This window comes from Spea bombifrons, chromosome 6 (genome assembly GCF_027358695.1).
Source record: "Spea bombifrons isolate aSpeBom1 chromosome 6, aSpeBom1.2.pri, whole genome shotgun sequence".
NCBI classification, from domain to species: Eukaryota; Metazoa; Chordata; class Amphibia; order Anura; family Pelobatidae; genus Spea; species Spea bombifrons.
The window spans coordinates 27,750,062-27,765,722 of NC_071092.1; the positions used below are offsets into that span (position 1 = coordinate 27,750,062).

The following is a 15,661-nucleotide window of genomic DNA, read 5'->3' on the forward strand; positions in this document are numbered from 1 at the left end:
TTGTATAATGTATGTAAACATTTAAGAAACACCTCCTCTATAATGAGGAATTGTCATGTTGGACATTAGTCTATTACTTTATCTCAAGATTGTAAGCTTGAGAGCAGGGCTCTCTCCACCTAATGTATCGGTTTGTCTTAGTCTGTCAATTCCCGTCTTGTCATTCCCCCTGAATATATGTATTGCATTAAGCGCTGCGTAAATTGTTGGCGCTATATAAATAAAAGATAATAATAATATTACTTTATATTGAATAACTTTTTTCATGTTCCATTTTAAAGTTCTCCATTGTTAGCTCATGTAGAAATATGTAACATACTTCCTGATCCCTAACCCAGTGTGTTAAGTTATCTAGTATTACCCTTTGATAGTACTTATTATACTCACAAGTCATGAGATAACGTCTGTGGGATATGCAGCTGACGGGGTCATTGTATCTTTCAAGCTGTGTGCCGTCCATTAACATGTAGCTCTGTCCTGCAAAACATGACTGCTTGATCAATCATTGTATTTAAACACAGACTTACAATGCGTGTTTTTGACATTCAAGTTTGAGTTATTCCCTCAAATAACATCGATGCAGTGTGTTTTGGTTATACCTCGGAAAAAATCAGTTTAGCAGATGTTACAAAGTCTCCAGTCCACTGTGTGTGTGTGTGTGTGTGTGTGTGTGGTTTGTTGTGTTGCATTTTCATATTTAAACCATGGATTTTATTTACCATTAGATAAACCATTTCTTCCTGCTGGATAACTTTGTGTCCTCTGTTCAGAAAACGTAGAACCGGAGGAATCACAACTCAAGGAACCTTCTATCCTATTACCTGGATAACAGATAAACAGATAAGTGTATCGATAGGGAACATTATAAGTAAGTGTCTCAAAAAGCCTGCTGCATGCTATTTACTGGGGTGGATAGGGTGTCTATATAATAGCACCTGGCATTACAAGCTGCAGGTTCTTGTATAACTGATCCACAGTGGGCCAAAGTGTAACTAATAATTGTGATTGATATTAATACTAAAGTATTGCTAATGGATCTGCCCCTACAGGATCAAGCATGGCCCAGTTAAACCCAGTTTAATAATTTTCATATGACGCAGAGACACTATTGGTAAATGTTCTGATTACAGCAGCTAATGGCACATATTATGCATAGGTACAAAATTCACCGACTCCAGAAAATACATAAAACTGCATTGCGTGGCGTACTGAATGTGGATTGCCGTAGATGAGGAGAAATGGCTCTAGGTGTAATAAGGACACATATCACATCTTACAGTCAGGGAAATCCAGGTTCAGTGAATTCTCTTGAATAAATATAGACAGTCTTGTGTTATTTGAAAGTTCTTTCTTCTCTGACTCAAATGTTTGGTACCTTTTAAGATAAATGAAGATAATTTTAGAAAAATATAAACTCTTTAAATCTGAACATCAAGACTTGGAACGTCTATTACCTTCAAAATATTTAGCAATGAAGCGTCTACACTTTATGGCTAAATGAGTGAAATCAAACCCATGCCTGATCGAAGGCCCCTTTATTTCGTAACTGCAAACAATGCCATTTAAATTGCAAAAAGAAGTAATGAACTAAAAGTTGGTGTTCAAAATAATGAAAATCCAAACTATTAATTTAAAGGCAGGTTGTGCTGATCAAGTAACTTTTCACAAGTATCTCAGCAAACATAACAAACCGATTTAATCTTGAGCTAACCTAAAAGCTAATGTAGTTAAACATTAAATAAACAGAACTCCAAAAGTCATCTATTAGTTTATCCTTAAGTTAAATATGGAGAGGTTGTGGACGAGATGCATTGCAGCCCACTCAATGGCATGGAAAGAAACCTACAGACATGTTTAGTGACAAAATAAGGGAAGCCATCACTGTCTCGGTGTGCATACAAACAGTCCTCTAGGTATCAAAGTTTTGGTCGGTTTTAGTGACGTGTTTCTGAACAGAAGGGTGAACTCTAAACATCAACATTTAACATCTGTAAACTTATAGAAAACAAAAATGATCTTTTTGATCATGTTGCCAATGTAAACCCTCTGCTGCTTGTTACAAGAATACCTGTTCAGAAAACCAGGACTTCTTTCATTTTCTTCTCTTGATTTTACTCCATGTTTTTGGAGGAATGTTTCTTTTGCATTGTGTGTTTTCTCAGTGAAACAGAAGTCAGAGAAACATTTCTTGCGGAAGTACTGATCAGGAAGAATATGCCTACTGAGCTGAAAGGAGTTTGTGCCCTTGTTTTGAGAGGCAGAGAACTCTAGAGTGGAAGGAGTATTCCTTCTCATCATTTCATATGAACTAGTAAATAATAAATACAATTAATTACAGGCAATAATACATTTTAACAAACAGATACCAAGAGGAAAGTTAAGTACAATAAAAATCTAATTAAAACTTAATGTAGAAAGAATGTGATGGCAGATGAGAACCATTTCGCCCATCTAGTCTGCCCAAGACTGGTAAATCACAAACACCAAGGGGAATGAACATCTGTCTCTCTTTGTAGCCTGTGTTTATTCGCTAAACCATGAGCTACAAAGTGTTAATAGCGGCCATCATTTGACAACTTGGGTACTTGTTAAGAGTACCTTTTGGTGCAATTTGGGCTGCAACTACAATTCACCAACTTCATTTCATTCAAAACCTGAGCCCGCAGTCCCTGAACAGAAAGAGTTTTGCCATTTCCAAGTAAGTGTCACAGGAATCATGATGAAAATGCTAAATATATGCTGCTGTGTACATTAAATATACTGAAAGGCAGGAGTGTTTTAAAAGAGATAACGTTTGATTTTGACTTTAAAGAAAAGGATTTTATTTTGTTATCCCAGATTCCATAGTGCTTTTCTATTACCCTATGATGCGCCAATCGTGTCAATGCAGCATTTAGCTAACGTGGAAGTGCCTTTAGGTTACTTACGTCAATAAAGTGTGTTGATCTTTTAATTCTAGATCCATGGTTTGCGTTGACACTTCAGAGCGTCTGATCCTGTGATGAGCCCCAGGATAGAAATGGGAAGGCTAATATCACACAAAATACAAAAGTATAAAACATTAAAGAGGTATATTTTTAAACTTCAAAAACAACCCTGCCACTGCCAGAGGGTATGACTTAGAAAGACATATCACATGAAATAAATCTAAAATATGGTTTATAATGCGCCCAAAACACAGGACAGGACGCATCAGTTACACTGTCATTATCATCAACCATCTAAAAATGACTATAAAAATCCCTAACCTGATCATTCACATTCAAAGCATGGGGAGATAATAGTATTTATCCACAATCAGCAAACCAAACAGGGTAGGTGAATATCAATATTTGTCACTAATCACCCACAAAATAAAACCCTCATAACTTGACAAGGTCATCTTGATGCCAGGGCGGTATCTTGTTACCCAAGGTTCAGTTACAGAAATGCCGTAAGTGGGCACAAGCCAGTCAACCGCAACGGATTCTACGAGATGAGGCTGGTTTTAGTTAATTTTATTTCATGATAGTACTGGCTGCTCCTTTTATGTAGATTAAGATACATATTATTTTAAAATGTCCTTTTATGACAATTTATTCTGAAGTTAATGTTTTATAAAAACTTTGTGGTTTACGTTTAATACAATAATATAAAAAATTTTTGATAACTCTAAAAAGACCCTTATCCATTATATGCTGCTTTTAGGCTATTATATTTGTAAATCCTTTTTTTTGGAAATATGTAAAATGAGAGAAATATGTCATTTTTGTTTCAGGTAAAATATGAAAGACTATGGTTCCCAAGCATTTTGTGTCTGGGATCACTTTGTAAATATGGTGGGCTTCAGGGATAATTCAAATTAATAAAAATCCCAACATTTACAAGGGAAGCATTTTCCTCCAGCTGCAGCTTTGTATCTTGCGCATTCACACTGTTTTTAAAGATAAATACTCTTCCTTTCTACCTGTACATAGTATTATGTTGAGGAGCACTTCTTGAGGTCTACAACTGTTTAAAACATTCCCAAAAATTATTTTTCATGTGGTCATGTATTTTCATATACATTATAAAACTTTATTTTAGTTAACTTTTTTTTAGTTAACTTTATTTTAGTTAACTTTTAATTAACTTTTGTGTAGTTTGAGTTCCAAAAAGATCTGTATAAAAGGTTATTATCTAGAGGAAGTGGTTTGAAGTCTCCGTCTTGAGGTTCGGCTGTTCTGGTGCGAATATAACACAATAAGAACCTTTTAATGGCGTATTTTCATTACCGTAGATGTTTTGACCAGATTGTAGTATTCAGCAGTTTTTGCCACGTCTGCTGTATCTTGCTCACATAGTTGTCTCTCTGGATCTGTCGTTCTGTTTAGTGACCTAAAAAAATTTTTTATTTTATATACTTGTACAGACATAAAAGCTTCATCAGCTTTAGAACTAAACAAATGGCCCATACTGTCTCCCTGGAAGAGAGAACTTACCCCATGCAGGACCGTAAGTTATTGGTTTCTTTTTGTAGGCAGGCACCAACCTTCTTCTGAACGTCCAGCAAGGAATAGGCATCTTCTGTCTTTCATAAAAAAAAATAAGCAAAAAAGTTAATTACATACTATTCATTTACAAATGCATCATGTGACAAATAAGTGATTCCTGTTAACAAAAAAATAATTATAAATTGAATGGAGGAAAATGTAAAAAGTATTTTTGACATAGGGGCATTCAACTGTGCTAGTATCATGTCCTTCTTTTCTAGGAGCCCAGAATGTTTGGTGTACATGAGTCTATACAGACCTCAAGCCTACAATAATATACAAAATATATAAAATAAGACAATTTAATATATAAACACCTTTTCTAATAAAAAAACATTCTTCTTCTAGGAAATGCTTTGTGAAGTGTCATTAAGAGGACGCAATGATACTTAAAAACCCATGCCTTTAACGCCACCGTCTAAAACAAAAGTGTCCCTCTGGCCATTTGGAAAGTTGGGAGGTATGGATACAAACACAAAAGGATCTTGCATATTATCTCCGGTGTGTTTTCTGCATTTGGAATATGTTCCTGTAATGTTGTGTCAGCGCCATACATGCCTTTATCTCTCTAACAACCTGGAACAATACGACTTTTCTGCACCGCCTCTTGTAATATATGATTCAATTGTGATGTCCAATTACCGCAGTTTGATGAGAAATGTTTGTAGCAGTTGGGCTGGTTGGAGATGATCTGGATGGAAACAGGCTCTCTGTATTTTTATTTATTTCTTCCTGGATGTCTTCTAATAGCATTCCCAGCCTGAAGATCTGCCCTTCCACTTGTCTATAAGAGAATTAAAAGGTGGCAGTTTTCACATACTGACTTGATTTGAAATGGTCAAAATATAATATTGCAGCTAAAGCATTAGCTAATCTTTTTTACACCATACCATACTAAAACACGACACTGAAAGCCTCTTGGCTACATACTGTATATGTACTGCACTATATATGTCCCCAATATATTTTTACTATAGTTCTAAGATCTCCGATCTCCAAACCTTTCAAGAATTGATCCAGCAGCCACTGTTTGTACTGAGTCCAGAGCGTTACCCTAGCCTTAGATAATACGATCTATTAGGACTACCCCTTAGGTATCCAGACTAGAGCTTCCCATAGCTGGTGATGTTATGTCCTCAAAAAGTTGAGGAACTTGTCCTTTTAACAGTTTCATGTTGGGATACACAGAATCTTTTATGCCACTTTTGTAAACGAGTAATGTTCAATATTTATCAACATTAATTAACGTTAATTAATATTACCAATGCTTTGGTTTCAATAATGCACTCATTACAAACCCAGATACACGCTTGGACATGGTCATAATTCCCATATTGCATACTATAAAGGTAACATTGATACATTTCCACCTGTAAAGTCATTTTGTTAGTGTTTTAAATAGTTTAAGAAGATATTATGGGGATCTGTAGATTTAATGCTCTAAGGATTCAACAGATAAAGGCTTAAACTTGAAGAATAGATCATACCTGTCTAAATCAAACTCCCCCGCTGACCGTGACCCCGTCCTGTACATCTGAAGCTGCAAATCACGATGCTGCTCTTTTGTGGACAAGTAATTCAGTTCTAAGCTTTCCAAGCACAGTTTTAAATTCTGAAATATCTACAAGAGACAAAAAAAGAGATTTTTTTAATCGGTTTTCCACCAACACAGAACTGTTTTAGAGATCTTTGGGTAACGCGTGAACGCATGCGGATTTACACATTAAACACACACACTTCATTGTAACACAGCGCAATGTTTGTTTTGTCAGCAGCGGCAGTTAAAGATCATATGAATTCAGGATCCTAAAAACTCTATAGCACCTCGGTCTCTTTAACGTGCCATCAAGTAGAGGCAGGCAACAACAATGGGGAAAAGTATAAAAATGTCTCAACAAATGTCTCAACATATCAGATTAAAATACTGTGCTGTCTTATGCTTTGCATAATAATAATAATAATAATAATGTTTTCAAGCAGCTCTAGATTAGCCATATGTATGCGTTCTAGCTCTGTTATTTTGGACGTCTAGAAACTAAAACCCCTGGAGGAACGGACTTCATTAGCATTACGAGTATATATTAATTTAATTTTAATATATTAGCATAGACTTCAAAGCCTCTTAAAAATCTCATAGGATCCTGGTAAATTTTCTCAAGATGTGATGGAAAAATAACTACGTGAAAAAAAAAACACTTTGTCAAATGGTAAAAAAAACAATTCACAAAAGCATTTACTTTTTGAGTATAAATATCCAAACCAAGTACAACTGACACACACAATTTGCTCTTGCCTTCCTATTTTAATAGTTTAATCCAAGATCATTTCTTTTTCTGTTCCCGAGTCCAACTGAATCAATTAAACTGAAGAATAACAATGTTTTCACAAGCAGCAGAAAATCGTTTTTTTTTTTTAACTATTTGATATTAATAATATATTGATATTAAATTATTATTATTATTATTATTATTATATGCCAGGTTTGTCACAGTGTTGCATGCAGAATTCCTAAAATTCAGTGTTGCCTCTTCAGATGCAGAACAAACGTTGCGTAATTCTACTAACAGCCCAAGCCATTATTTAGCATTCTGTAAAGAGAACCTGAAAAGACAGTCAATGCTTTTATGAAAGAGGGCAATGGAGATAGGAGTATTGTTTAAGATAACAGCACAAAGGAAACCACAGCAAACAGCGGGTCAAATTATATTCAACATGGTTACCAGCTGCTGTTCCTTCACAGATAATGTACCCTTAATTAAACAATCAGAAAAGCTTTCGACCTAGGGAAAGAAACCGGTTTATATTAATGTGTAGATCTACACCATCAAAGACAACCTAGCTGAGTAAGGGGCCATTAGCCATTTCCACATAAGTACTCAGTTTATATATATATCATTCATGATAGGTAGTTGGATCATAAAATAAAATGTAATTTTATATATACTGCAGGAGTTTTTAGAAAACTGTCCTGAAAATAAATGTATTTCTCTACTTTTTTTATAGCTGATCGTCTGAAGACACTGATCCAAGCCAATCAGAAGTGATAGTAACCAGCAGGAGCGGCCAACAATCAGTGGATGGAATCTAAATACGGTAATATCCTTTGTATTTGTTGAGGTTAATATCATGTCGCTCACTACTATATGTGAATGGTTATTAGGGACTATATTAGGATCTGCTTGTATGTGACTACAAAAGCAGAACATGGATTGTCCATTGGTTTAAATAACTTTGGCTTATTCAAGAGAAGAGCTATATCCTGGCATGGGAGAACAAGGCAGTCTTCAATCTCTTGTGTGATCTGGATCACATTTACTGCTACTAAACAGAAGAATTAAATGAAGCAATTTCTAGGTGTTAATGACGTCATATTTAAAGAGAATAATGTGCCACAGAGATGTTTGGGCATTTAGTGATGTTATCATAATGTGCCCAAGAAGGCAAGAAGGACTTCAGGTCTTGGAGATGCTGTCATTGAGATTCAGCATAGTGAAGAAAATACTGATAAGTGATTTGTTTTAAAACTAGCACTAGAAAGAAAATGCACTGGTTACTTTAGCTTTCAGCTGCAGGGCTTGTTCCTTTAACACTTCAGACATCTTTTCTCCCTCTGTTGGGCCTTTTGGGCTGGCAATATTCTTAGATACTTCAAGCTCTTCAGAAAATACTGAACTGGTTTCATACACGTCCGACTCTGTGAACAACAAAATAGAAATGAAAAGCTTTGTCTCTAGATTAACATCTGCGTACAGCAGGAATCTGCTAATAACTATCCACACATTGTTCTTATTTATACGGATGAATAGAGATACAGCACCTTGACAAAAAATGTTGAAAGCTGCCTGTTTGTGCTTGTTTGCCTGAAATAAAACAAGTTTAACTCCTACTAGACTTACACTTGTGGGTTGTGGAAGACTGTTTACCCTGTAAGTTACTTGAAAAAAATCTTTGCCTCCTTTCTGATTTCTTATATTTTTGCGTATTTGTCACCCTTAAATTTTTCAGATCACCCAACTAATTTTAATATTAGACAAAGATAACCCGACACAAAAATCAGCTTTTAAAACATGATTTCGTGTATAGAAGGAAAAAAGCTTATCCAAACCTACCAGGCAATATGTTCAGAAGTAATTGCGCCCTTAGTTACTAAATCAACCAATTAACCACATTTAATCGAGAATTAGTACAATTTCACTACATTTATCTGGGCATGATGACTGCCAGCCACGTTGAACCTAAACATTATTTAAACAGAACCCGTCTTGCAAAGTGAAGTTGGCTAAATGGTCTCAAAAAGCAGCACATGATGCCGGGACCTAAAGAAATTCAAGAACTGATGACATCTATCAGTCTGGAAAGGACTGCAAAGACATCTGTAAGACTCTAGGACTGCAGCAAACCATGATGAAAGCCACTGTTAAAAAAAAAATGGAGAAAACTTGGAACGGTGGTGAACCTTCCCAGGAGCGGCCAGCCTACCAAGATTCCTACATCGAGAACTCATGCAGGAGGTCACAAAACAGCCCAGACTAACATGGAAAGAACTGCATTTGTTCCCGTCAAGGGTGGCAAAACCAGTTATTAGGTTTGGGGGGGCAATTACTTTTTCACTTGGGTGATACAGGTTTTGATTAACTCTTTACCTTCAATACATTAAATAATCATTGAAAAGGAGGACATGAGCTGAGCCACTTGAGTCATCTGTCTAGTATGCAGGGTCCTCGTGAAGATAAAGTTAAATTAAGAAGAATAACAAAATCTCATAACTTGTACATACTTTATACAACTGGTTTGTGGGTTCCCTTCATAATGATAGGATTGAGGAAGTTGAAACCACAACTCTTCTTTCCCTTTAATGAATAAATCCAACATTCTTCCAGTTGACATCGAGGCATTATTGATGCTTTAGGAAGGTCAATGTTGTGCATAGTGTGTTGAATGGCGTGCTTTGTTTACATCCTTACGCTTTTCTAGTATTCGTATCTAAGGTAAGATTGAACTTTCCCAACATCCACATATAGGCAATACACAAATGTTAACAACAGGCAAGTATCTATATGCAGATGAGGGGTGTCTAAAGAACTGCCTGTTGTTCTCTTGCTGAATCAACACATTGCTTCTTACATAGCTGGACATCTCGTTTACATTTGACTTTATGTGCACTGGGAATTTCTACCTGCATAATAATGGACTTATTTACACATAAAGTGCCCTTAGGCTTAGAATTTTTAACAACTCTCCCCTGTGCCTACAATCATCCATTCTACCACCTATTATTTGGCTATCCTTACCGCTGTATTCTATATAATTTATGACTCAATTCTCACAATGTTTAGGTGAATGTTAATGACTTTGGCTTGTGGCCATGACATGTATTCTTATTCCAGTTCAAAACTTAGTACAGTTTACAAAAGTGCCATGAACATAAACATAATAGAAATCATACCTGCCTGATGTCCATGAGGGAGCACTTCTGTTTGTACCTCTTGTACCTTGAGAAAATCAGAAGAATACTCAGTTGTTGGAGAGGACACAATGGTTGACTTTATTCTCCTCAGTAAGCTCAAATGGCATAGGGATAGTAAATAATTTGAATTATTGTTAATATTAAGTAGAGTATGAGAGTGGTATGCAAATATAACATGGAATTATTCATATCTGTTGTATTAAGACTTTTTTTTACCTGCACATGCAGAAGTTCAGAAGTATGGCTTGGTTCAGGTTCAACCAAAGGTTGCATGGAATCCAATATATCTTTAATAAGGACTGATGGACCAGTCAGATTAGGAGAAGATCTGGCTCTCTTCATTATGGGCATAGGCTTAATATTACCATTGCCTTTGGGTATCTTGACTTTAGGTGGAACTTTTGAAAAATCAGGAAGCTTATAATGAACTTGTCCTTGGCCATACTTTATATCATTTGAAGACAACCTCCTTTGAATGCCATATATATGGTATGGATTTTCTTTATCAAAACAGTCATGGAGAGGATCTTCTTGCCCTGTACATTCTTCTATAAGTTTGGGGTTTTCCTTTTCACAATTCACCAAAGACAGAGCATTGTCCACATCTGAATTTCTATCACTATTCAAATTAGATTCCTGGTTATCATTTCCATCAGTGACCAGCACAAGCTTTCCTAAATCATCTTCTTGTTCAGGTTCTGAACCATCCTGGCTCTGTTTTGTGCAGCTCATTTTGCTGATTAATATTTCATCACTGCTCTCTGCAATGGATATTTCTGGGATAGTTTCATGGTCAATAAATTGACATTGACTTAGGAGATTGTCATCATTAAAATGGCGTAGAAGCACATCTGGAATTATGGTGGTAAGAACCTTAGATTGTCCTTCATGATTGAAAGATTGTAACGTTTCTTCTTCATATTCACTTGAGCATTTAGACACTTTCTCAGAAAAACTAAAAACATCGATCTCTTCTATTTCACAGGAGGCTTCGTTTTTATCACTTTTAGAGTCCGTTTCAATATAGATCCCTCTATTTAATTCAAGCTGATCAAGGTGTTCTTCTGAGCTTCTTACTTCATTGCAATCTGTATTAGGAATTAAATAGCATTCGTGTATCCCATCATAAGGAAGTTCTTCTTGTTCATCATCAGTTGTGTCACTTGCAAGGTTATCCCATAAATCATCTGATGCACTGCATGAGTTATTGGTGTTGTGGTCCGTTGCAGAAAGCGCCATTTTGAGTTTGTGAACATTACAAATATACCATGGGTTTAAACCTGCAAAATAATAAGAGTTCTTCAAATTAAAGATAAGGCTTAGGAGACAGATTACCGTAATGGTTAGAGACCAGGAAAGCTGGTGATTCACTAAAGGGAGAGTTGATAGCTGAGTTTGCAGAGAGTTGTGTTTGCGTTTGTCAGGCCCTGTATTATATACAGTCAAATCGGTGAGATTTCTCCAAAGCCTCCTCAGACATTGAATTATGCATTATACAGGGCCAGCACAACACATCTAACTGAATAAACTTGTAATTGTTGGTCCTTCATAATGAATAGTGAAGTGAGAGGGGAAAAACCACATCTCTACTGCAAACTCTGCTATAGTAAATAAACCTCAAAGGGTTTATGCCAAAAGCGAGGCGTAAGGAGCCATGGCTACAAGGCTCTTGGGATTTTCTATCCTTAAATGCATATTTCATTTTAAAATGTAATAGAGATCGAAATACTGAATAATTTATCCAATTAGAACATTAATCATGATTTCATTCCTATTGACTTATATAATTAATTACACGAGAGGTTACTAATTTAAGGGATAATGCCTTCTAAAATTACCTGTTGGGAATATTTTCTGAAGCATCTTCATATATTCCACCTCAAACTGCATCTTAACAACTCCTCATGCAGAAGATTTAATGAATATCGTGATACATTTGTGGCATATTCTATTTATTTGTGGATCGCTAAATATTCAAAGTTTAGAAACTGGAAGCATATAGCATATAGCGTAGTAATAATTACTTAGAATAAAGATGTCACCAAGATAATAGACTTTGACGCATTTATATTTCTACAAGATATAAATTATTTGCGTAACATCTTCCTGGCTACTGCATTTAAATCATAAAACTACTATTTTGTTAAAGCCCTTACGATAATTTATTCTATTGTGCAAAAAATATACCCCATATTTACTGAAAAACATATTTTCTTAAATAAAGTGAAAACGATTTAAATACGTTCGGTATTAGATCTCTTACCAGCTGAGTTAAGCTTCTTCTTCTCTTGGCTGTTCCTTTGAACCGTTCAGAAAACAAAACCAGTAGCCATAGCTAACAATAAAGGCATCTCTCGCTGTGACAGTGTGAGCATCAGGTTACACACATTGTCAAACTGCCTCCAGGTTCCATCTCGTATGTTTTTCATTGGGTCTGTAACCATACACCCTGTCATTTAGCATTCTTTTTTTTCCTCCTCCATACTGTTATTCTACATATTACCAGGATGCCGTAAGCATAGCAACCAGCCCTAACTCTGCTGGAAATCTTCTCTCTTCTGTTTTATTCATTAGGGTGTAAGGAACGTTCATAACTAATTACATAGATGCAATTAATAAAATAAGACATTTTTTGCTAGGTCGGTGGTTTCTAATATGTCACCTTGTGGTTAAAGATTTAAATAGCTAATATGTGCTCTAGATAAGACTGTTTGCTCACACTTGTACAGACTGATACATTAGGAGATCATTAAGAACGTTTTTGTTTGCGTGTGTCGATGCTGTAGGGAGAAGAAAGTACTTTAGTGTTGCTTTCCTTGTCCATGTTATACTTTATTGTGTTTGTCTGCCAATTAACCATGTTTTCTGTTTGCTTCTTGCAAACCGCAGCTTGATCTTCATTTATGTTTTCTTTTATACTGGGGTTAAAGGTGGTGGTTCACCTCTGTAACCAAATCCAGCGTTGGAAACATCATTCTTGGTATTGATGAATATAACCCAAGTCTTTCCCAGGAATAATTATTTGTAAAAAGTTTAGCTCGTTCATACTTTTTGCCAGGAACACTTATCCGGTGAAAGGCACTGATAGGTTGTTGTCATAGAAACTGAAACGGCCTCAATGATTCTGTGCTGGTTTTTTATGTGATTAAACCTTAATGGGAAGGCATTAAATGGCATCTGCTTTGCTTATCTGACATTAGTAAATAAGGCCCTTAGTCAGATAAAGTGAAGAATAAGTGAGGAAGGTCAACTGTTCAATCATGTCAACCTGAAAACAATTCGAATTTCGGCCAGGGCATCAGCTTTATCTGGGTCTATGGCTGAAATCAATCACAGCAGATATAATCTCTGGTGTCACCACTAACGGCCCTTGTGCAAGAAAGCTTGTAGGGCCCCTAACTTTCCTTTCCTTTTAGTGTTCTCCCTATGTCCTTTTTAGCCGACCCCCTTCTTTACCTTTACTCCTCCCAATGTACTTTTCCCTCATTCATTTTAATTAACCTTCTTTACTACACCATTTTATTATTATCATCATTATTATGTCCCCCTTTTTTTAACTACATGCATCATGTAGCTCTGTCATATACCCCTTAATGTACCCCAGCCAGGTCTTAGATGCCCTGCTCAGGGCCGGACTGGCCCACAGGGATACCGGGAAATTTCCCGGTGGGCTGGTCGGTCCGTGGGCTGGGAGACCAACCTTCAAAGCGGCACCCAGGCCGCCTCCTCCCGCCACCTAATGAGGTTAAAGGGGCCGGTGTGCACACACACACCGCAGCCCAATGGCAGTGCCTCAGTACTTCGTCCCACGTCTTAAAAGAGGTGGGACAACGAGCTGAGGCACAGGCATTGGGCGGCGCGGTGCGTGAACACCAGCCCCTTTAACTTCATGAATGCCGGCCTCCACCCGCTGCCCTCACCGGACACCAGAAGCAGTGGTAAGCCGGGGGGTGTTATATGGGGGGCTTAAGGCTTTCCTGGAGGCAGAGTGCCCCATGATATGCCTTTTAACCCCCTTCATGCAACTCTGCCCCATGATATGCCTTTTAACCCCAATATGCCAAATATTTCTGGAGACAGAGTGGCAACTAGGGGGTCAAAAGGCATTTCTGGAGGCAGAGTGGCATAAAGGGGGTTAAAAGGCATATCATGGGGCAAAGTGGCATATAGGGGGTATAAGGCATTTCTGGGGGCAGAGTGGCAAGCCTGGGGGCAGATGTGCATAACTGGGGGGGGGCAGGTTGGCAAATAAAAGGAAATAAAAACAAAAAAAATATTTTTCTCAATCACAGCTTTTATTAAATATGAAAAAATAGTTTACATGAATTAATGTTTCTTACAAGAATATTGTATCGAATAAAATGGAACTTTTTCATCTAAAAATGTTCTCTGTAGCAAATGTTTTGATTCCATTATGTGTAATGTATTTCATTTATTAGGGCCTTTTAACATTTTTGCTTTCTGACATTTTAATACAAATAATGTGATAAAAATAATGCTTTATAGTTATTTGTATGGCAAATATTGTGACTCGGGTATGTATAAGGGGTGTGTGTGGGTATAAGAGCTTGACTATAAACTGTATGGGGCTGCTCTCCAAATGTTTCCAGGGCTGCTTTTCATTCCCAGTCCGGCCCTGCTTCCTATCACATGCTTTACCCACAGCCCTCTGTCAGATAGAATGGCACATTCCAGATCCCTTAGGCCCTATCATAATCCCCTGCACCAAGTCATATTCCCACAGACCCCTGTGATAAACCCCCCAACTCTTGTTCTACCCCCCACCAATGGCCAAACTTTTTTGGGGGGTTGCATTCTTGCTGCTATAGTGGCCGCCTACTTGGACACCTGGCTAGTACAGGTCTGAGCGAGAGGTATTTTTCAATATCTTAGGATCCAGTAGCCGAGTCCATGGGGTTGAAGCCATTGAAAGATGTATTTTAATTTTTCAGGATCCAGCTAGAAACCACAAGCAGTAATAACATAGCCAAGGAGGGTTAATTTATAAACCTTCAATTGACACTTCTAAAGTTTAGTCTGTTCTCCCTCGAAGTATGTAATAACTTTTTGACATCTGGGAAATGTATCGAAAAGCAATTTAAATAAATTGTTTTTGGCCCAATAGTAGTCGTTCACAAATTCTTGGAAGACGGCTGGAGCGTTACAAAGTCCAAAAGGCATAACCGTTCATTTGTATTGGCTGAAACGTGTTAGACGCCGTCTACCATTTCTGTCCCTCAGTAGCGTACCTAGCGGGGGGCGGGGGGGGGCGGTCCGCACCGGGTGCCGCTCATCAGGGGGGTGCCAACTTGCCGGCACCCGGCACCCCTCCAGAGACGGACAGTAATGTCCGCCGCTGGAGGAGCAGGCTCGCAAGGGAGCGGTATCGGAGGTCTTTAACAGACCACCGGCTCCCTTTAGTGATTTTAAGCCGGTTCAAGGATCTCCCTTGAACCCGGCTTAAAATCACTCAAGGGAGCCGGAGGTCTGTTAAAGACCTCCGATACCGCTCCCTTGCGATCCGCGCGGCAACAGCTGTTGTGCGCCGGGGTTTGTTGTCAGATCCCGGCGCACAACACTGAAGGCGCGCCCACCGCTGTCCGTGCCCTCTGAACCCCGTGCCCTCGGAAGAAGACAGAAGAACTGAAGAAGAAGAGGAGCGAAGAGCAGGAAAAGGAGCTGT

General features: G+C 37.7%; 1 protein-coding gene across 1 annotated transcript; it reads right to left on the bottom strand.

Moving 5' to 3' along the window:
- Positions 1-1,208: 1,208 nt before the first annotated feature.
- AKNAD1 (AKNA domain containing 1) lies at positions 1,209-12,420 on the bottom strand. Its single transcript, XM_053469785.1, has 10 exons — positions 12,242-12,420; positions 10,195-11,258; positions 9,958-10,003; positions 8,066-8,205; positions 5,999-6,132; positions 5,154-5,295; positions 4,461-4,549; positions 4,254-4,356; positions 2,928-3,028; positions 1,209-1,375 (listed from the first exon to the last, which is right to left on the bottom strand). The coding sequence occupies exons 2-10, from the start codon at positions 11,215-11,217 to the stop codon at positions 1,267-1,269; spliced, it is 1,887 nt and encodes a 628-aa protein (XP_053325760.1). The 5' UTR covers positions 11,218-11,258; positions 12,242-12,420; the 3' UTR covers positions 1,209-1,266.
- Positions 12,421-15,661: the final 3,241 nt, after the last annotated feature.